A 22,208-nucleotide genomic window follows, 5' to 3' on the forward strand; every position below is an offset into this window, starting at 1 on the left:
TTGTTTTATTTTATTTTTATTTTTATTTTGAATGGGGGGAAAGAGGATTGTTCCCTTGGGCCATAGTTTTTTGTTTATGTTTTACATCTAAAGCACATCTCAATATGGAGTATTTTAAGTACTCACCAGCTACCTATGGCCAATAGCTATTGTATTGGACAAGTATGTGCCTAGGAAAACACATACAAGACTTACAAACTTGAAAATGCCAAAACTTCTTAGAACATAGGAGGAGATTACAATGGAAGAACAAATATTTGACATACTTCTAAAATGGAAGTCTCAATATCTAAAGTCAAAGTTCCAAGATTTTTTAGAGGACTTAACAAAATGATTCTAAATACTAGAAGCATAAACATAAAGAAGATAAAGAAGATCTAAAAAATGACAAGTAAAAAGAACAGATTTGAAATCTCAGATATTTAGGTATCATCAACTGCTATCAATTTATGAAAATTATAACAGTGTAATAATGCCATTTTAATAAATAAACTAAAAAATACAGATAAGAATCTGGAATTCATGAATTATAAATAAGTAGGAAATAAATATATTAGTAAATATATGATATTAGGGCTACTTGTTAAAAAATAAATCAGGTAATATGTCTATTTTATATCTTATACCAAAATAAATAACACATGAATTAAAGATTTAAGTGGAAAATTAAAAAAGAATAAAGTGATAGAAAATCTATAGTTGAATATTCATGTAATTTTGGAGTGAAGAAAGTCTTCCTAGGGCAAAAATCATAAAGAGAATGATAAATTTTGTAATAAAATCTTTTATTTCTCAAAAATATAACTTTTCAAACTGGTAAAATGATTCCAACATATAGGAACAATAAATATGTACACTCTTGATACATAAATACCTTATACACATAAATAACAGAAGAAGGTGAGCAATCAAAAAGGAAAAAAAAAACTGAGCTCAAGAAATAAATGGGCCCACTATTTGCAGATGACATGATTCTATACCTAGCAGACCCAAAAGGGTCTACAAAGAAACTATTAGAGCTAATAAATGAATTCAGCAAAGTGGCAGGATATAAAATCAACACGCATAAATCAAAGGCATTCCTGTATATCAGCGACAAATCCTCTGNATGAATGTCAGTAGAGGGGGCAGAGAGAGAAGAGGGGAGGGGAGGGGAGGGGGGATAGTAGAGGATAGGAAAGGCAGCAGAATACAACAGACACTAGTATGGCAATATGTAAATCAATGGATGTGTAACTGATGTGATTCTGCAATCTGTATATGGGGTCAAAATGGGAGCTCATAACCCACTTGAATCAAAGTGTGAAATATGATATATCAAGAACTATGTAATGTTTTGAACAACCAACAATAAAAAATTTAAAAAAAAAAGAAAAAAAAGAAATAAATGGGCCAATTTCCAAAAGAAAACACAAATTTTCACCTATCATACTGGCAAAGATTAAAAGATGATGATCATGTTTGACAAGAGTGCAGGGTAGTGGGCAGTTAATACAGTCTTTCTGAAAGGAAGCTTGGTAGTACGTATGAACTGATTGAAAACATGTGTATCTTTCCACTTATATGAGGTACCTACCCCAGGCAAATTCACAGAGACAGAAAGTGGAGTGGAAATTACTAAGTGTTGGAGGTAAAACGAATGGGGAGTTGTTTTAATGGGTACAGAGTGTCTATTTGGATGAAATGGTAAAAACATTCTGGAAATGGATAGAGGTGATGGCAGCCTAACATCATGAACATAATTAATGTCATGGAATGGCACAGTTAAAAACTGTTAAATGGTAAATTTTGTTTTTTATGTATATTTTACCACTATTTTTAAAATTTCCATGATTATAAAGTTCATTAAAAACCATTATTATGCTATTGAACATTTAGGTTCTTACCCCCCAATTTTTAACATTAAAAATAGCACTACAATAAAAAGAAAAGAAAGTATAAGCCATGACCCAGCATTTTTACTTGTGAGCATTTGTCCTACCCACAAAAATTATGTGAGTCATAATTAAGAATATGTATTTTAAAAAAAAACATTTTCCTCCTGACATACTTGTAATGGCAAAAAAATAAGGAACTTAAGTAGCCAACACATTGGATTAGTCAAATAAATAATGGTACATAATGAAAACATAGGCAGCCATTAAAAAGTGTGGCATAGGTACAGATTATTAGGTAAATAGAGAGTTAAAATAGTTTGTGCAGCATGACAAGTTTTAAAGGAAATAATGTTCTGTACATGCAGAGATCAGCACTTGGAAGAATGAACAGATAACAGGGTTTGCCAGTAGTTATTTCTTATTGAATGGGATTCTCGTTATTTTTATGCTTTTTCTTCCTTGTCATTATTTTCTAGGTTTTTTTGTTTGTTTGTTTTTGTTTGTTTGTTTGTTTTTTGCAATGAGCATGAGCTCTTTTGGTAAAAGGGAAAAATTAATAAAAGAAACATTTCTGAAGAAATCATTTTCTTAAAAATTCCCAGATATTTTTCCTTTCTCAGGTGGAATACTGTGCCTTTGTGTAGTGCACAATGTACCCCCTGCCTAAAGCAAAAAAGAAAATGCCAACTGGCAGACTGTCTGTAGTTATTTATCATATGGAACCAGTAGGTAATTCTTTTTCTGATCTAAATAACTAGAAATTAGATTACATTAAGATGCCCCTTTGGGCTTTTTAGACCGCTTCTTAGCTGTCCATAGTGGGTATATTTTATATTTTTGATAACAAGATTGGTTTTCTTTTACAAGTGAGGAAGATATTGTCCCTGAAAAGTAAGATTATACATGAAGTGAGACATTCCACTATTCAAACACAATGTAGTAAAATTAAAGCTAGAAAAACCTAATGCCTTAAAAGTAACCAAGCTAGTGCAGTTACAAAAGGAATAATAACAGAGTTTCAAGGTATAGACAAACAGATCAGATCCTAAAGGCATTTTTGTTCAGATGTCCTACACAGTAAGTTGTAAATCTAGAACAGGAAACTTGAAATCATTAAGGTCACATATTCATAACATCATATTCAATTAGGTTAGAAAAGTGCAATATCTGTCATCATGTCATAAAAAGATGTGTTTTTCTCTCAGATCTCTTATGAAGAAAAGCTCCCAATATTGTTACAGATGGGGCTGTTTTCAATCAGTTACAAGAAGCAATTCAATTACTAGATGGTTTAGTGCAGTAACTGACTCCAGACTAATTTAATTTCTGTAGGTCTCTAAAGATCAATTGATCTGATTTGTCCCATCCCCAAAGGCTGTTTAGGAAAAATTCAGACTTAACTACCTGGAAATGAAATCCAAAACCTTGGCCAATTTCACACTACTTAGGTCATCTTGCAAACTTTCAGCTAGTCACGTAAGAGTGCTCTCTTGGCCCTCAGACCATTGAAAACTACTTAGCTTCACATACACGTGAGTGCTCTCACATCAGGATGCTTATTCAATAAGTGGAAAATGTGGCCACGTATATTATCAAATCTGCTGCTCTAAAGGGCAGTCAGACTGTGTATGCCTATCTCATGAGCACATGTGTGACTACAAGGTTATTTTTACTCTAAGAGTAGTTCATTGAGACCATTAAAAGTAGCCTTAGATGGTGGACAAGCTGTGAGAGGCAATGCCCACCTAATACAATGAGAAACTTGCAATTATTTTGCATTTTTATATTTTATTCCATAAATGTCCTCTTACTTGATTCTCCAATAAACCTTCAAAGTAAGCAGGGTTATTGTGTCCATTTTCTGGATAAGGAAAGAGACTCTGATTCAGTGACTTTTTCAGGATCATTCTCCCAGGAAAAGGCAGAGCTGCACCCCTACCCCATGACTGTTTTCTCCCAATATATCATGCTTACCCCCTGATCTGAGACAGGAGATATGACCGTACACAATGGAAACACATTGCTACTGCCCCACTGAGTCATTGTTGGTATTCACACTTGAAACCCAAATAAAACTGAAGAAAAATTCACTTAAAATCATTCCAGCTACACACACTCATCTGCATCTGAGTTTCTGGCCCTCAGAAGGAGGAATTGGAAAAGTCATGCCTAAATAAAGAAGGCTTTGTAAGTAAACTCCTTTCTTACCCACACTGGTTACAACATTCTCACTGACTTATTCACTTACCTGGAGAATTATCCCCTGTCTTCTCTCTGCATTTTGCAGTGGATTTGCAACCATAAGCCCAAGTTTCCTACCCTTGGACCTCACCACCCCCAACCACTTGTGAAACTCTCCAACTAATTAATCTTTCTTTTTGATTCAAATCCCACAGTTTGAATCCAATGTTCAGCCAGTCCTGCTTGATCCTCTGCCTCCAAACTGAGTCTCTGTATTTCTTCTCCCTATCCAAACCACTTCCCCATGGCTCTGCCACTTGGGAAGGTGCAAGAAGAACCAGGCATCATTATCCCTTAATATGAGTTGCCAAGAGAAGTTGGGCAGAAGTGCTGAGATCAGATGTGGCTATGTGGTGGGTAACAAAGAGTGTGGTAGAAATGTATAGGAGCTGGTGAAGAAATCACATAAAGATATGGAGACACAAGTAAACCAAAGGGCTGGGAGCTAAGGTACTCAACTTGTCAACACAGACATCAGTCACATAAAAAAATTAAATATAGAGAGACAGTGTATTGAAGAAATACAAATAACTGATATGGTTAGAAGTTTCTTTAGGAAATATATTTTTTGACATTCATATTGGGCAAACTATGAATCTCGATATAGTCATTACCCATGACCTAGATGGTCTCAAACTGCATGTACCATTTTAATTGAGAAGAAGTAAGCTAAGTTATAGGTACATGACTATTGCTTGTCTTCATACAGGTCCTGAGACCTGACGTTTCTCCTGTTGAAGATAAGACATCTACTCTATAGGTAAAATCATGTAACCTTAAATTAAATTACATTTCCTTGTTTCAGACTTCCAAATTAACCTTATACTCTTGGTTTTAGCAAATACATCCACTTCAGAAGGCAAAAGGCTATCAAGTTTTCATTTTTCTGCAGACTGTCACTCATCAAGACATGAAACTTAATACTATCAAGAAGGACTAAGACTTTGATAACAACAAAGTCCTATTTTTCACAGTGAAATGAGTGCCCCAACCAAAGCATCTCCTTACTCAAACTGAGCATATGATAGATCCAGTTGCAGCAGCTGTCAAAATTTAAGAACTGAATATTTGCGGGGTTTACAACTGGAAGGAAAGGGTGCAAAGAACTGGAGACTATATGCAGAAAGGTTATGGTTCCTTGGCATCTAAAGGCATGTGTTCTTACAAACTCACTCTTCTCTTTATCTTATCTGGACAAAAAAGTAAACAGAGAATTCTCATTACCTCTCAATGTCAGTGAGCCTGGAGGAGTCCCGGAAACCTTTGGCAAAGGGATTGCTATCTATTTTCAGCTTGGTTATCTGGAAAAAAAAGAATGGGTACAATATAATCTCATTTCTGTGCTCAAGGAAGGAAAATCAGAAAGTTTGTTCACTTTTCATAGCACCCCAAGAATATCATAATGTCTCTCAAATCGTGAGCAGGGTTTCAGTGTTAGACAAGTTCACAGAAGGAATGGATCGTGGCCAAGATAAACATAATTAGATTTGAGGGCCTTGCAGGCAAGGGTAGACATAAACTGGAGTTTGAATCATTTAAGAGAATAGTGAAAGGCTAGAATTCAACAGCAGAAGGGGCAACTCCCTAAGTGGGAGAGCTGTGTACAATTCCAGCTTTGGTGGGAAATGGGGAATAAAAGCAAAACTGCAAACTCACTCTGATTTGGCAACAGATTTTGTTAATACTATCAGCATGTACATATGTCATAATAAATAAAAAAATTAAATGGCCAATAATAGCCTCATGTTCAATACTATATTAATTACATAGCATAAATACATGTTATAAAGTCTTCAGAATATAAGTTTACCCCCTCCCTCTTTCCACTTGACTAAATTAGAATCAAATTAGTCCATTTCTTGTTATCTTCCATACAAAGTTATTTATAGAACTCTATGCTTATATGGAAACCAATACTTTCTAATAAGAGTTGCAGTCTTCAGTCTATGTCTATGCCAAAGAATTTATATATTTTTTTGTACTGGAGATTGAAACCAGGGGTGCTTATACCACAGAGCTACATCCCTAGTCATTATGATTTATTTTTAAGGCGGGGTCTCTCTAAGTTGCTGATGTTTCTCCTGTTGAAGATAAGGAGAAAACTTGCAATCCTTCTACCTCAGTGTCCTGGGCCATTGGAAAGACAGGCATGTGACATCATACCCAACAGTATTTATAATTCTTATAATACTAACATTAAAGTAGAAAGATCCATTAAATCATATGTACCATGTCTCCAATGAAAAATACATTAGGTTGTGAAGCAAAAAATAGATGAAATACTAATTAATTAAAAGATACTAATTAAAAGATACTTGACATGGAAAATTGCTGTCAGAGCTGAAAGGAACCTCAGAGAGCATTGAACCCATGCCCTCCTCTGATATATGGTTCCACTGAGGCACAAAGGTGTAAGGACCAAGATGCAGCTGGTCAGTAACTGAATTATAACAGAGGAAACCTACCAAGAGAGACACAGTTCACGAGCATCAAAATTAGACCCCATGTTAATCTTTGAAGGAAAACACATACAAAATATTCTTAAAGGGAAGGTAGTCATGGATTGAAAAATGTCCTTTTCCTTCAAAATAAGGAATAACAACTAGAATAGGGAGTGTGGAATAATATGTTGCCAAGTGTAACTTTTTCTAATTAAAGTATATCCACAGTTACCTTTAAATCATTAACACATAATTTATTTTCTCACTAAAAAAGATGTGTTTTTTTTTCTAGTTTTCTTAATGTGAGCTAAACTTGCAAAACTGCACACAAGCTCTTCACCTCCCTTAAAATGGAAGCTCTTGGGGCTGGAGTCATAGCTCAGTGGTAGAGCACTTGCTTGGCATGTGTGAGGCCCTGGGTTCAATCCTCAGCATTGCATATAAATAAATAAAAGATCCATTGACAACTCAAAAATATTAAAAAAAAAAAAAAGATGGAAGCTCTCCTGCACAATTCCCACCAGATGGACAGCTCTATTCTATCCATTACACTAGGAAGCCACAAGATGGGGTCTGTGGTAATAACCTTTAAGGGCTTTAAGTTTCTCAGAAATGTTTATCTTTAGTTCATGAACATCCACTGTAGAGCACCAAAAGAAAGTAACTAATTTCCTTCTTACTTAGTTATGGAAATTGGTAAATAGGGAAGAAAATAAGCAAGATAAATAAACAACCTGACAACAATGGAGAACAACATCTACTTAGCACATATACACAAATAATATACAGGTCACCTGAGGTTGCCTCTATAACATGCCATCAAAAGCTAGTAGAGAACCTTTTCTCATACATAACTAACATTTACTAAAGAGTTGTCAGCTCCAGCCATTTGTTCATGCGGACTAGAACTTTATTTTTGAAGGTTGATTTTTCAGGAAGGAGAAAATTTTTATTTGTTTGAAATAAATCATAAATATCTCCTAATACTCACACTATCAATGTATTCTATGATTCTAAGTATCAACAAGATTTTAAAATCCTCAAGGGCAAGAGCTATGTCTCTTTCTACTAAACAATTATAATTTAAAATATTTTATATTTCTAAAGTGTTCTATAGTTCATGAAAATATTTTTGCAATAATTCATCAACAACTACTTGATGAGGGTTACTTTGCATATACAGTGCTAGATGTTGAATAGTTCATAAATAAAGAACCCATGGTCTCTTGGTGCAGGCAAAGAGATGCACTGCTAACTGAACTGAAAGGTGGCACCGTGTCCCTGCATGGTTAGTCACCTTAAGGGTGAATCAAACCCAGATGAAAATTTCAAGCCAAAACAACAGGACAGAATAATAAAGGTGAGCTTTCCTTCAAGTAGCATGTTTATAGAAGCAAAAAAAAATGAATGGATTTTCCAGTGGTTAAAATGTTCTAGAGATAATAGCAGATAATATATCAGATAGAAAAGCTCATATTGTAAGAAATTCTTTTACAGATGTTCTTAAATGTGAACCATGGAAAGCTTTTTAAATCCCACTGTAAACTAAAAGGACAGAAGGAATTATCTATCTTTTATAATTTCTAAATACTTTGTCCCTGAAAAAAGATTTCAAAATATATTTGGTCTTGTTCATATTTCCAAAAATAAAGATTAATGTGTCAGAATGTGATGAGTGTGGAGTGATCTTAAAACCTTCAGTCCCTAACACCAGATAGAAAATGTACTCTAAAAATGTGTTGTCCACTGTCTTCCTTTATCTAATGTTACTGCCACAGCTTTGAGCAAGGAACTGAATTAAATTTAATGTGAGTTTTCAGATTTTTTTGAATTTTCTTTTATTATTAGAATTCTCTACTTCAATATTTCTTAAACCCAGTTTTCATAATCCAGGACTATCAATGGTAACTTTTTCTTCTACATTTTGATATTATTACAGACTTTAGAAAAGTTGCAAGAATTATATATGGTGTTTTATATACTCAGATTTACTAATTAGGTACAGAATGATTTAATTTTAGGGTATTAATTAGAAAAAAGACTTTGAGACAATTACCAGGTGTTTACATTTTCTATGGACCACTTTGTCTAATTCTGGAGAACATAATTCCTTTTATATATTAGAGGGAAAAAAATCTATTATCATTAAAATTGTATAGGAACTCTTGGTTGATACTACATCCTTAAATTTTTTTTCTGGAGTATTAATTGGCAGCACAGGGACCTGGGTTCAACTTCTCAGTGAGCCCATCCCACTCACTATAATAAAGCTAGACTCTGAATTTACCTGGGTGTCCACACTAATAGACTCAAAATGTATGTTAAGCTTTACTTCAACAACAAGCAGCCGGAAATATGATTTCATCCTTTTACTAGTTACAGACTAACTAAAACTGTAAATTTACTTAAAAGCATTTTATTTCATTTTCTAATTTTTAAGATAAAATGATTTTTAAATAGTAAAATTCTAACATTCTAGGTAACCACATGGTAAGAGATCAGAGAGAGATTTCCTTCCTCACTATTTAAATAAAAGCCAGTAGTTATTCAGAAAGATATTCACTTCAGGAGGTGTAGTTTTACATCCCTTTCTGAAATTTGGGAAAACTGAAAAAGCAGTGCACTTGAGAGTTGGTCAGAGAGAAGAGCTGAGCTATAGTCCCGGCTGCAGCTGGACATCATTTCACTCATGCTCTAATACAGGAAGCCTGAGTTGGGACAAGATCACCCTTGTCAAAGATTAAAAAAAGAAGAATCAAAAAAGGATCAACTACAAAACATCACTTACAGAGAAACTAGGGCTATGGCTTCTTTATCGTTCAAAATCAATTTTTAAAGAAAGCCATGTTTCTTACTTGGTGAAAAGAACATAAAGGTAATTGTAATTGCTTAAGGGCGCCTACAGTGTAGAGTATGTATGACTAATTCAGATCAAAATACATTGCTATTTTTATTTTGCATGTATAATTTCCACAATATCCATAATACAATTCTTTTGGAGAAAATTTACTCTTTTAACATCTATATTATCTGCAAATAAATATGTGCATCATTGGAGGGCAGATTTTTGATACCACCATTTGTCAAAAGGAAGCTTTTGCAGTGTCCTGATTCCCAGTGATATCACCGGATTCTGAACCTAATCTGGGGTTCCCAGTGACAAGGTGAAACTGGCCCTCAGAGACCATTTCTCCAATTATCAGGAAAAGATCTGACCAAAGGCATTTAAAAATGAAACCTGACCTACACTTCAACTCTATGGCAATGATCTGCCTGCTCAAAAGCAATGCATGACCTTTAAATTTTAAATTATAAAACAGTTTGTTGAAAGTGTAATGTATTTAGCTTTTATCTAATAATGTACAGAAATGCAATCATTCCCTTGCAAAGAAAGGAGAAAGGAGTAGCAAAAAAAAAAGTTTTGATTTTCATTACTTATAAATAAAACCACCAGCCATAATAAATGAGAAGCTTTTTTTTCACAAATTCTACTGAAAACTTTGATTTGGATTTGAATAGAAATAAAAATAATGGTCTTATCCAAAATTCAAGATATAAAGTGGTCCTAAATATCAACTTTCAAATCCTCTCCTCTTTTTTCTTACCTCCTTGTTCTTCACTCATGAAAAAAATTTTTTATGCTATACACAGTATAGCATAAATATTAAAATTTACTTTGTTTATATCTTATACACTTATTTTAGTATATGTTTACTGTAAGGAAAGCAGTGCATAAACAGCATAACACTTAAGAAGCTGTTGATATACAGAGACCTAGAAAGAATTAAGTAAAACTTTAGAAACTGTCATAGAACTAGTGAAAATGCTAAACCCCTCAAACTGATTTATTCATTCCACATGTTTTTAAGCATCTGCTTTAGGAATTTTGATTCATCTTCTGAGATTTATAAACCATTTGCAAAACTGGCCTATCAGTATATAAAATCAAGTCTTGGACTATTAACTGAATTTCACATTTATACGAGGGTTTATACTAAAGATGGTGGTTTTAAAGGCAAATGCACAGAAATAAACTAAGGCACAAAAGGGTCTGCTGAGGAAGTTAATTCTGAATTCACATGCTTCCATTGTGGGTTATTCAGCAATGAAATGACATACTAATCATATTAATCTTTATACTTTACGATGCAATAAAGGATAGTGGGATTCTTGTGGCTGGATTTTAAGCCCATTTATAGTATCAATTAGAAATAAAACATTAGCAAGAGAAGCAATTAGTGTTGGAATCAGCATTAATTAGTATCTTAACCTATTTTAACTTAGTAACATTTTCAAACTCACTTCTCAAACCTTTGACACAGGCAGTGGTCATATCCTTGGCCTTGAAAAACACCATAATGCCACCAAAAGGGAAGAATTAAAACCTGGAAGATCAAAACCTCAGGATGGACTGTGTTGTTTATCAAATTTGTGGCCTTGGGCGAGTGACTTAACCACTCTGAACCTGTTTCTTTTATCTACAAAATGATGCTCATAGGGCTTCCTTTAGGGATAACTGTCAGAATTAAATAGAATAAGAAAAAAAAATGTGGAAAGGTTTTTCTAAATTTGAAATAATAAATCCAAACTATGAACTTGAGTTAGAGCCTAGTTAAGAGAGAGAGAAAAAAATTACCAAAAACACATTGGTCTACCCTAAAAATTTTAAATGAACTGAATATTAGACAACATTAATGAATAATTCTTATCAATTGATAAAGATATTATGGTCATAAAAATATCCTTATTGTCAGGATACACTTGTAGAAGTCTTTAGTAATAAAATGTCATGATGTTGCATCTCAGTTTCAAGTAATTCAGGGAGGAGGAAAGTATGTATACAAATAGGAGAGAGAAGGAAGAGATGAAGCAAATTTGGAAAAATGTTAGTTGTTGAATCTAAAAGGAGGGTACATTCACTACATTTTTCCTTGCTTATTTGAAAATTTTCTAAGTAAAAAGTTTAGTGGAAAAATAATTATATGAGATAATATGACATTAAAGCATGTAGCTGTAGCTCCTATTAGATACAGCTAACACTAGTATATCTTCTGACATCCAGTTGAGGATGGTGACCCTCCAGTTACACTCAATAATTTGCAGTGTGAATGGAACCCTTCACACAGCAGATGAGCAGTGAGTATTTTTGGAGGAGAAAAAAAAAAAGAGCATAAAGAGATGAAACCCTATTTAAAAAAAAAAAGGATGTCTCAGCATATAAGGGTCAAAAGTAGAGAGAGGATGAGTTCTGAACAGTAGGCACCTACACATTAAAGAAGGTTAAAGACAATGATTCTCAAATGTAACCGCCTGGATATAAATCTGTGATGGGAGCAGTAAGATCACTCTGGGTGGCTTTTTTAACTTCTGCCTCGATTTTAACAACTGTATAATGCAGAATAAAAATTTTGCTTAAAAATTTGTTAAAATTCTCTTTTTTTAAAAGAGAGAGAGAGAATTTTTTAATATTTATTTTTCAGTTTTTGGTGGACACAACATCTTTATTTTTTTTATTTTTTATTTTTTATGTGATGATGAGGGTCGAATCCAGTGCCCCGTGCATGCCAGGTGAGCGTGTTACCACGTGAGCCACATCCCCAGCCCTCAAAATTCTCTTTTGATGATTTCTCTTTTGTTGTTCCTATCTCATAATATCACTGTGAAAATTAAAAAAGAAAATACCCTTCAAACAGTGTTTTGTGCATAGTAAGTACTGAAATTAAGTATTATTATATATAATATGCTCCTATTTCAGTATACTATGAGAAGTCCTACCCATATTTATAACTAAATCTAATGCATTATATATAGAAACTTCCTTTAGTTTTTGATCTGTCTCTATAATTTTCACTAAAAATAATTACTAACTCTTTGCCCTTTTTACAAAGAATTCAGATAAAAGTATTGAAATATCCATATGACAAGTTTTTACTTCATTCTGAAACATCAACAGGGCTTCTTAAATTTTTGTAAATCTGATATTTGTATTATCAAGGTTTTAAATTCAGTTAGTATAAAACTGAATTGAATGTTTCACAAACTTCTTCTGAATCTATGATATCTGCATTCCATGTGCCTTCAAGTCAATTAAAAATGGGATTACTGGTTTCAAAATTCCAGATTTTCAGGGCAACAAGCATTAGGGTTTTTGGCTTTTGTGGACTTCAGGCAGTACACATTGTTTTAGCTTGGGCATTCTCTGAAAGGTTCTCTTCTTGTGTTGTCATTTTGGAGAAAATGTGAAAGGTAAAATACTTTGTTTTGTTTCTGCAATAAGATGACTCACAGGATAACAACTATGCCCTGATTTATCTCATTGAGAAAAGACATCGCTAAATTTAAAATTCAAACAATGACAAATTCTCTTTTGACATGCCTGAGATAGTCCAGCCTGACACCATCCAAAGGCATGTTTGCTTTCACTGGATCTTCATGGCAGTCCCCTAAGATGGTCTAGTTAGTTCTTAGCCCCAACTTATCAGTAAGGAAAATGGCAGCCACGGTGGTGAAATAAAGCCTACTCAAAGTCATACAGGAATTGTAGGTCCTCAAGCATTACATACCCACTCTGGCAATTTGCCCACATCCCTTTCCTGGGCTTCCATTCCTTCATGAGCAATGGGCTACCTGTGTTCTAGGCTTTATCTTGCTTTTCCTAAGAGCCTATACCATATTCCCTCTGCTTGGTCAACCTATGATAGACTCTGAGCCATCTATCGGGCAGTACCTCGTAGTTATTCACTCAGAAACTAAAGCTCAAGAATACCACAAGAGGACAGCAACTGTCCTGACTACCCATAACTAATCAAATAAAAGCAAGATACGAAACCAGGCTATGAACAATTGAATCGGGAAGTACACTGAGAGCTTGAGCCCCTTTTACTGAAGAATATCCAAAGGATTTCAAATTCTGGTGTTTCTGAACTACAGAAGTCACTTACCTCTTCACCTCAGCTTCCTCACCTGTAGATTGTTACTATTACTGTAAGTCTTTTGAGCTCATGCCGACCACAAAAGAAGAAAATGTATCTAACAGTGCTAGGCCCTTACTGGGACCTTGATAAATATTTACTATGTTGGAATAAACTTTCTGGACAAATAAAATGCACAAATTTGAAATGTAATATTAAGAATATAAATTAAATATCTTGATGTTAATTAAATGCATAACTGTTTACATACTGCAGTTTATTATTTAAAGAAACATTTAAAATAATTTGACTAGAATCATTCTAAATTACAATTGAGTCAACCTCACAAGATATCTGAAGTATCAGCAGTTTGGACAGTTGACAAGAAGATGTGTGTTTAATTAATCAGAGAAACTAAACTTTTAAATTTTATGGAGCAACAAGGACAGGGTTGTACATGTTGACAGGAGGTAGAGAAAAAGAAGCAGATAATCTTCTGGAAAAGATCATATGAGAAGGTAGGGCTAGGGTTATAGCCCAGTGGTAGAGAAGTTGCGTAGCATGTCTGAGGCACTGAGTTCAATTCTCAGCACTGCACTACATATAAATTTTTTTTTAAAAGTCCATCTATAACTAAAAAAAATACTTAAAAAAAAAAAGAACATTTGAGAAGGCAGATTGGGGCAGAGAGTGGGCAATGAACAACTGACTTGGAATCTGAAGATTCTAGAAAGTAAAATGATGTCATATATAGCCACTCATCACACCCCTAGAGGGCCTAGGGCTGCCATTCAGTAGCTTTATCCTAAGTAAACAACCATTATGAGGGCTGGCAACTGAAGCATCCTAAGTCCTTACCCTCTGCAGAAGCTAAATTGTGTACTGTGCACTCACCAGCTGATTCTGGTAGGCTGTGACTGCTGTAAAAACTGTCTCAGGAAAGATGAACGTTCTGAATTCTTCAGACTTCAAGTTGAGCAAGGAGGCCGTGTGGTCTTTCTTCTTAATGATGTGTACCCGTGGCTGGTACTTATGCATTGAATTCAAAATTATCTACAAAAAGAGATAGAAAATACTGAATTTTACATACTTAGCCAGCCAAAGAGTATAGTGAGGCAAAGCAAGAAAAATCAAATCTATAATTTCAAATTCAATTTTAAGATTAGGATCTATCCTTTCCATTCCAGGCAAATCATTTTCACATACTTCTGCAGAGTCATTGTTATGAATCACATTTTACCAAAATAACTGCAAATAACCCAGTTTGCTTCAAAGGTCCTTTCTAAAATGATGAGGGAGAGGGAGTGGGTCATCTGGAGGATAGGTTCTATTCATTTGGTAAAAATCAAGTCTTTAAATACTTTTATTAGGCCAAAAATAATGTATGTCTGAATTTTCTAAAATAAAAAACAATTACATATTCTAGGAGGCCAGGTTATGACTCATAGGGGCAAGAGTAAAATAATTTAGAAAGGAAGTATGGTATAAGACAGACATATGTTAGAAACCTATATTCTTCCATTTTACAGCTCTTTAATCTTGGTAACAAATGATTTAAAACTCTCCAACCTCTAGTTTTCTCAAATGCAAAAACAAGGCTAACCTCATAGGGCTCTGATGAGGATCATACAGCATAACCCTGATAAAGCACACAGAAATAGGAAATGCTCAGTAAATATGAACTCTACTGTTCATATTTATGACAGCTTCCCCCATTCAAAACTTCCAGGTGTAATATGAAACCTGAAGTCCAGCACAGTGCTGCATGCCTCTGATCCCAGCTACTTGGAAGGCAGGAGAACTGTAAGTTCAGGGCTACCCTGGGCAACTTAGCAAGACCCTGTTTCAAAATAAAAATAAAAAGGGCTAGGGATATAGCTCAGTGGTAGAGTACCCCAGGGTTCAGTTCCTCAGTATCTGCCCAGCCAAAAGATAAAAGAAAGAAAGCTAAATCAGAATCACAGTGGTGGCCATCTTCCATTCTATAGCTGATTAAAGTTGACAAATTCTTAGAAATAATAAAGATACCCTGTTATGAGGCAAATAAGAGACAACATCTTTCATTTATCTTTTAAATAAAATATAAAACATTTTCATTATGAAATGTAAGCAAAAAAACTCATTTTTAGATATAAAAATTTCTCACCTCTTCCCACTGTCACCCATATAGCTACCTAAATGTCTAAAGCTGGGTCTCTTTCCTGGGCTTAGGGGCTTACATTATTTGCTTTCCTTTAAGCCCCTAGCAGAGAGACTGGCTCTCACACTCACTTGATAAACAGTGTGGCAGGGTCGCAGGCACTCAGTGTTGGTTGCTGCTACTGATACTGCAGCTGATGACTCCCTTGCTCTCCTGCTAACATGGGTGTGGTAAGTGTTTCTGCCAACAGGCTTTAGCAGAATTAAGTGTTAGATATTGTGGGATAAATGTATATACAATCTGCATCTCCAGATTAAATCAACTTCGAATCCAAAAAAATTTTTAATTGCATATGTATAGAACATATTCATATGTTCATAAGTATAGAACATATTTTCTTGTCATTATTTCCTAAACAACATAGAAATACAACTGTACATTGTATTAGGTATTATGAATAAGCTACAGGTTATCTGAAGTATATAGGAAGTTATATGCAAAGACTGCATAAGTTTATATAAAGGTTCTTGAACATCCATGAATTTTGCTTTCCACAGGGGATCTGAGAACCAACCCCCACTGATATGGAGGGAACAACATAATCCATCTCTGCCAGTCTCTTCAACTTGTAAGCCAAAGTAAAGTAACAGGAAGGGAAGGGATTGAATTTTGCATATGTCACCTTTTTATGACTCTAAACTAGAATAGGAATAACTGAAACAAATTAGAACTTCAAATGAATTAAATAAAACTTTAAAAAATAATGTCATCTCTTTGTATAATGCATTTATCACTGGAAGTTCATGCTACTGATGCTAATCACAAAACTGGAATACATTTGAAGCAATCAAAGGAAGCATTTGTCTTCAACACTGATAAAGAAAAAAATAAAAACTTCAACATTCCTTATATGTTCTACTAAGAATAATTTTCAAATCATTTACACACCAGCTCATACATATGCATATTGAAATGACAAAAAAAAATATACAGTAAGCTTTAAATAACACCCTTTCCCCTACTTCCAATTGCCCGCAAGGCCAATTTCATTTGGGAACATGCACCGAACAGTCTGAGACCCCAGAGTTTCTGACTCTGGTCACCATGCCTCCTGGAGCTAAGAAACACTAAAAGAAATATGGACTCTGCTTCATTGTAAAAATAAATTTCTGGGGATAGGAAATTGCCCTGTTATAAGGCTAAAAATGCATCTGTATTAGGGCTTCAGAACAGGTTCAAAAAAGTTAGCCAAACAACACATTGTCAAAAAAATCTTTGGTTAAAATTTTCAGAACACACTCATTCTGGTGACAAAGGGTTATATTGAATCATGAAATTTTTAAAGCAAAATGGATATGAGCAACAGTTTGTCAAGGTCTGATCTTGACATGAACAAGTTAAAACCCAGAGCTCCTGAAATCCAGTGTAGTGCTAGTCCCACCATGAAGCTGTCATGAACAAGAAAGACATTTAAATTCTGGACAGTTTATCCCAAGATGAACAGTCAGGTCTTTCTGGAATGACCCAAATAATCCTCCTAAAAGCTTCACATAGGGAAAATACCAGCCCCATAAAAGAATTTCCTTTTTCCTTGCAAAGATTTCAGTTGGTGCCCAAGAAATTTTAATATGAATGACATTAAAAATTATCACTGACCTACAAAAAAAAAAAATCATTCAGATGCTTCATAAATTTTAACCTGAAAAAAATCCATGAATGGACACATCAAAATAATAATAATAATAATAAATAAATAAATAAATAAATAAATAAATAACTGAAAGGAAGTTATGCCAACATCTATAAAGGTCAGTACTTAAAACAACAAAAGCTTACTAACCTACTTTCAATATCTCAACAGCGCCATCAATAGACAGAAGTTAACCTGGTCACCCTGACTGATGTTATAAAGGAGGCCTGGGGGCAAATGAATGGTGGTAACACCAAAAGCCTTTTAGTTGGTTCCAGGTTCAATCCAACCATTTGAAACTGTATCTACAACTCTCTATTTAATTATCTACTTAAAGACATCTTTTTTCTAAGAGAGAGAGAAGGAACTTTTTAATATTTATTTTTTAGTATTCGGTGGACACAACATCTTTATTTTATTTTTATGTGGTGATGAGGATCGAACCCAGCACCCCACGCACGCCAGGCAAGAGCGCTATCGCTTGAGCCACATCCCCAGCACAAAGACATCTTTGAAAAAGATTTTGAAATACTTCCTCTAATTGGCACAGATTTAATGAAAACTAAAACCTTAAGTAACAAAATCCTTACTTAGTAAAGGGGTAAAAGAAAGAAAAAGATAGTAATTTCTTATTAAAAAGAAGTTTGCAAGTTTGTCTAAAGTTTCTTAATATAAAAACTGAATCCAAATGGATATGTAAATTGCCATATAGAAGCACTGAATTATATCACAGATAATGCCTTAAAAAGGAATTCTGGCAAATGTGTAAGGGTCTCCATCAGTGACTATTTGTTCTATTAACTACTGATAAGAGCTTATGGTTGCAATTTCTCTTTTTTTCCATATTTTAATGAACTACATTGACACAAAATAAATCTTTCATTTTAATGGCAGGGATTCTCTGTTTTAACATTTACAAAACTCTCCAAAAAGGGATACAAAATAAGTAAACAGCATTGCAAACTTATTTAGAAAAAAAAAAAGCCCTTTTATTCTATTGCATCTTACATGAATGTGTTCTATAGAACACTCTCAAGGAAAGTCTTAGTCCCGTTTCCTTTATGCTGAATTATTTGATACACTACTAACAGAAATTGGATGCTTAAGCAAGATCAGTTTGCAATAGCTTCCTATGTGTAGTTGACTCAGGTGATAAGGCAGTTGCAGAAGTGTTGGGAAACCCATGGCACAGAAGATCTATGACCCTCTCACAGGGCAGTGGCACATGACATCCCTGCAATGGCTTCTTGACAAAAATCTGTCAAGGTTCCCTAAAGAACACATGAATGCTCTCATAGAATGACTCAGAGATGAAAAGTAGAAAGTGGAGTGGGAAGGGAGGAAAGGACTGAGAGGACGTATTGTATGACTTCTCCATTCCATCCAGAGTACCAGCACAGTCCAAGGCACCCTACTTACGTGTCCATGTTGATCCAGCTCATTGTTGGTAAGTTTCACCTTTTCAAAAGACACCATCTGTTTGAGTAGCTGCTCGCCAGTAAAGGGAGAGTCTGGGTGCACATAGAGCCTAAAATCATGAGAGAACTTCATTGAGACACTTTTTAAAAATCTGTCTCTGTGAGTTGTACAATGTTCTGTGCCTACAGGAACACATAAACCTCATATAAGTGGCCCATTTTGTTTGCTCCACATGCTTCAATTTTATTAATATAAATAATGCTAAAATAACTCAAAAACATATCTTATGTTTCATGCACCGATGATCTAAAAAGGGTAATAATAAATATTCTGTATGTGCCGAGCAAGCCATTTTTAAAAGATGGGTTGTTTTCTTTCCATCTATCTAGTCAGCTACCATTTTTAAAAGATGGGTTGTTTTTTTCTATCTATCTAGTTGTTTTTTTTTTCTATCTATCTACTGCAACTACCAAACACAAAATCTTATAGGTATTTTCAGAAGAAAAAGACTATTTACATGAGTCCCTATTACAAGTATCATTAAAAAGCAAGGTAAACAAAGAATTTAAAAGAGGCAACAATTTTAGAGAATCCATTTATTTAACTTAATAGTGACTTGGTTTAAAGTCCATGTTCTTTGCAAACATAAAAAATGGAATTTTAATACAGGAACATGGAGAATTCTATCAGAGCTGAGATTCTGGTGAGCCTTCTGGTACTTTAAACACTGTCACCTACTTTCATCATCATCTGTTTATATGCTCACTAAATAAGAGTTTAAACAAGCTGCATAAGCATTGAATTATTCAATCAATTCATTTGTAAAAAAAAGCTTAAGCAAATAAATAAAAGTTTTGATGGAAAAAAATCTATCATTTATTGATCCATTCCTATATGCAAGGCAATCTTTTACTCACAGCAAAACATAGGCCATTTGTTATACCTGCAACCATTACCTCAAGTACAACTCTTTGTAAATCTCTATCCTGATGTTTTCTTGACAAAACCTTTCTGAAATCAGAGGGAAATTAAAGAACTATTGAGGGGGAAGGTGAAATTCTGGTTTTCACAGAAAAAAATAATATCTGAGGGATTGAACTCAGAGCCTTTACATGCAAAGAATGAGTTCTACCACTGAGCTACACCCCAACCCTGATAAATTCCTTTATCCATGAAACAGGCTATTTATATGGAGGTTCCATATAGGAGTCTTATAAATATAATTAAACATTAATATTTTGGTTGGGCAAAGCAAGAGAAAGAAGTCACAAAAAACATTTCCTTGTAATGTTCGTATACAGGACAAGAAGGCTATGCCATGGTTTGTCAAGAAGACTAAGAATAGAAGACTACGGAACTCAGGCTGGAACTTACAAAGTCCACTCAGAGCAAAGCAAAGAAAAGGCTAACAGCATTAAAGATGTTGGCCAGATTCATGGAAGAACTTTAAAGCCTTTAGGTGTTTGTTTCACTGTTCTTAGGACGGGTGCTCATGACTGCTTTCATTAAAGTATTCATTTTTTTACAGCACAGAAATAATAGCTTTTTAAATTCATCCTTCTGAAGCTTTAACTTTATAAGTGCAGTTGTTTTATTGATCAGTATCCTTTCCTACACTCCCCCAAAAGTACAAAATTATTGAAAATCCTAGAAGTTGATGAAATTTTTTCTTTAAAGTATCATAGTCACTATACATAATCACATTAAGAGTAAATAGTAACCTATTTACATACTAATTACTTTTTAAAAAAAAGAAATGTCCTATATGAAAATGTCTTGCCCATAACTATCAAATAATATTGTCAGGAATTATTTCTTCTGATTAAAAATGATAGACCAACAGACTTTAAAATATAGTGCTTTAAAGACCTAGAACCACAAAAAATTTCTTCTATCAGTACAAAAATTCTCGTTTCCCCAATTTTCCCCCTTTTCTTTGGGGAGGTAGAGAATACAGCAAACTATTTCTTTTGACAATGAAAATAAAGAATAGTTGCTTAAATTATCCAGAATATTTATATTCCATAATCCACTACACAGTTTTATCTAATATCAACATAAATAAACTGAAGTAGAATAAATGAAAACTCTTACAGGAAGCCCCTCCCCTCTCGACCCCCTCCCAAGGAGGACTTAAAATTCCAGCAATAGCTTAAACATGCTTCAGTTAAGATAGTGTATTGGTACGAGCGAGCTTTCTTTCTCTAACCAGAACAGATTAGTAACATAAACAAGACATGTCATATTTCCAAAGTCCTGCTGGCCTGCACCATTTCCCCATACCTTCAGATAGGAAGAAAATGCATGTTAAATAAGAGCGATTAACTTCTTAGAAGACTGGGAAAACAAAAAAGAGTGTTTATAAAAAACAGTTAAGAATCGGCTAAAATATCTCTCTCTCTCTCTCTCTCTCTCTCTCTCTCTCTCTCTCTCTCATTTAAAACAATATCAAAAAGTTCAGAAGGAAGCTCAAGAATAACAGTAAATTGACTATTAAATAATAGAGAATACTAGTTCCATTAATTTTATATTGTAAACTGTCACATCTTGCTCAATTAAAAATATGAGTTGTAATTTTTAAGACATGTCTTAGTCCTAAATGTTATTTAATATATTGATTTAGAAAGGTTGGGAAGATGACCTTCCTACTCTAAGAAAACTGAAAGGGGCTAATAATCTCTAGTGGATTTAGCACACAATAAACTCAGTAACATGACCAACTATTGATTAAGTAGAATATCTGAGCTGAATGTATAAATTGTGTGTCTTGACAAGGACTCCATACTAGATATATGTCAGTCATAACTTCAAAATATGCACATTTAAATAAATTCTTATCTCTGACACCACCTTTCAGTTAACCCCCCCACACACACACACACAAATAGTCATGAAACAATTTAAAAGTTATGAGGTTAAACACAAAATACAAAGTCAGCTAATATTCTGTTTTATATTAAATTATGAGGTTAGATTTTGTAGCTTTAGCTATTACTATTCACAAATACATGCTCTCCCTCCCCCAAGAATGGTCATTTGAATGAAATATCAACAATAATAAAAGTGTGTGTGGAATTATTTTAAACAGTATATTCCTAGAAAAACATTATTAGCAATGACTACCACATGAATAAATACATATGATCCCTAATACATTAACTGAGTAATGTTTCATGTAAAAGAATATTAACTTGTTGAATTACATTGATCCATTAAAACTGTGGAGGGGGGAAAAGAGTTTGATTTTCTTAAAATCTCTGAACCCTTTATCTGTCAAAAACAACCAAATTTTACCAAAATGATGTTTATTATGTGCAAATATAACCAATTACTAAAAAATGTTCACAATAAGCAAACACTCTGCTAAAGTACATTGTTCTGAAAAAAAAATTTAGGGCAACCATTTCATTAGTATTTTTATCTAGTCGGGTTTTAAGTATCAATTAGCAATTTTATACACAAACATATATCAGATGGTTTAGATTTCTA

At 34.0% G+C, this 22,208-nt stretch overlaps 1 protein-coding gene across 2 annotated transcripts in view; it reads right to left on the reverse strand.

Annotated features, from left to right (window-relative positions):
- Tbx20 (T-box transcription factor 20) overlaps positions 1-22,208 on the reverse strand; it is a 52,435-nt gene that overhangs the window by 24,247 nt on the left and 5,980 nt on the right. For both annotated transcript variants that reach the window (XM_015490219.2, XM_048786455.1), the window contains exons 4-6: positions 18,720-18,828; positions 14,365-14,523; positions 5,343-5,419 (exon numbers count right to left, since the gene is read on the reverse strand). In XM_015490219.2, coding sequence (XP_015345705.1) covers positions 5,343-5,419; positions 14,365-14,523; positions 18,720-18,828 — 345 coding nt within the window. The remainder of the gene's footprint in view (positions 1-5,342; positions 5,420-14,364; positions 14,524-18,719; positions 18,829-22,208) is intronic.

Source organism: Marmota marmota, unplaced genomic scaffold (assembly GCF_001458135.2).
Source record: "Marmota marmota marmota unplaced genomic scaffold, marMar, whole genome shotgun sequence".
NCBI lineage: Eukaryota > Metazoa > Chordata > Mammalia > Rodentia > Sciuridae > Marmota > Marmota marmota.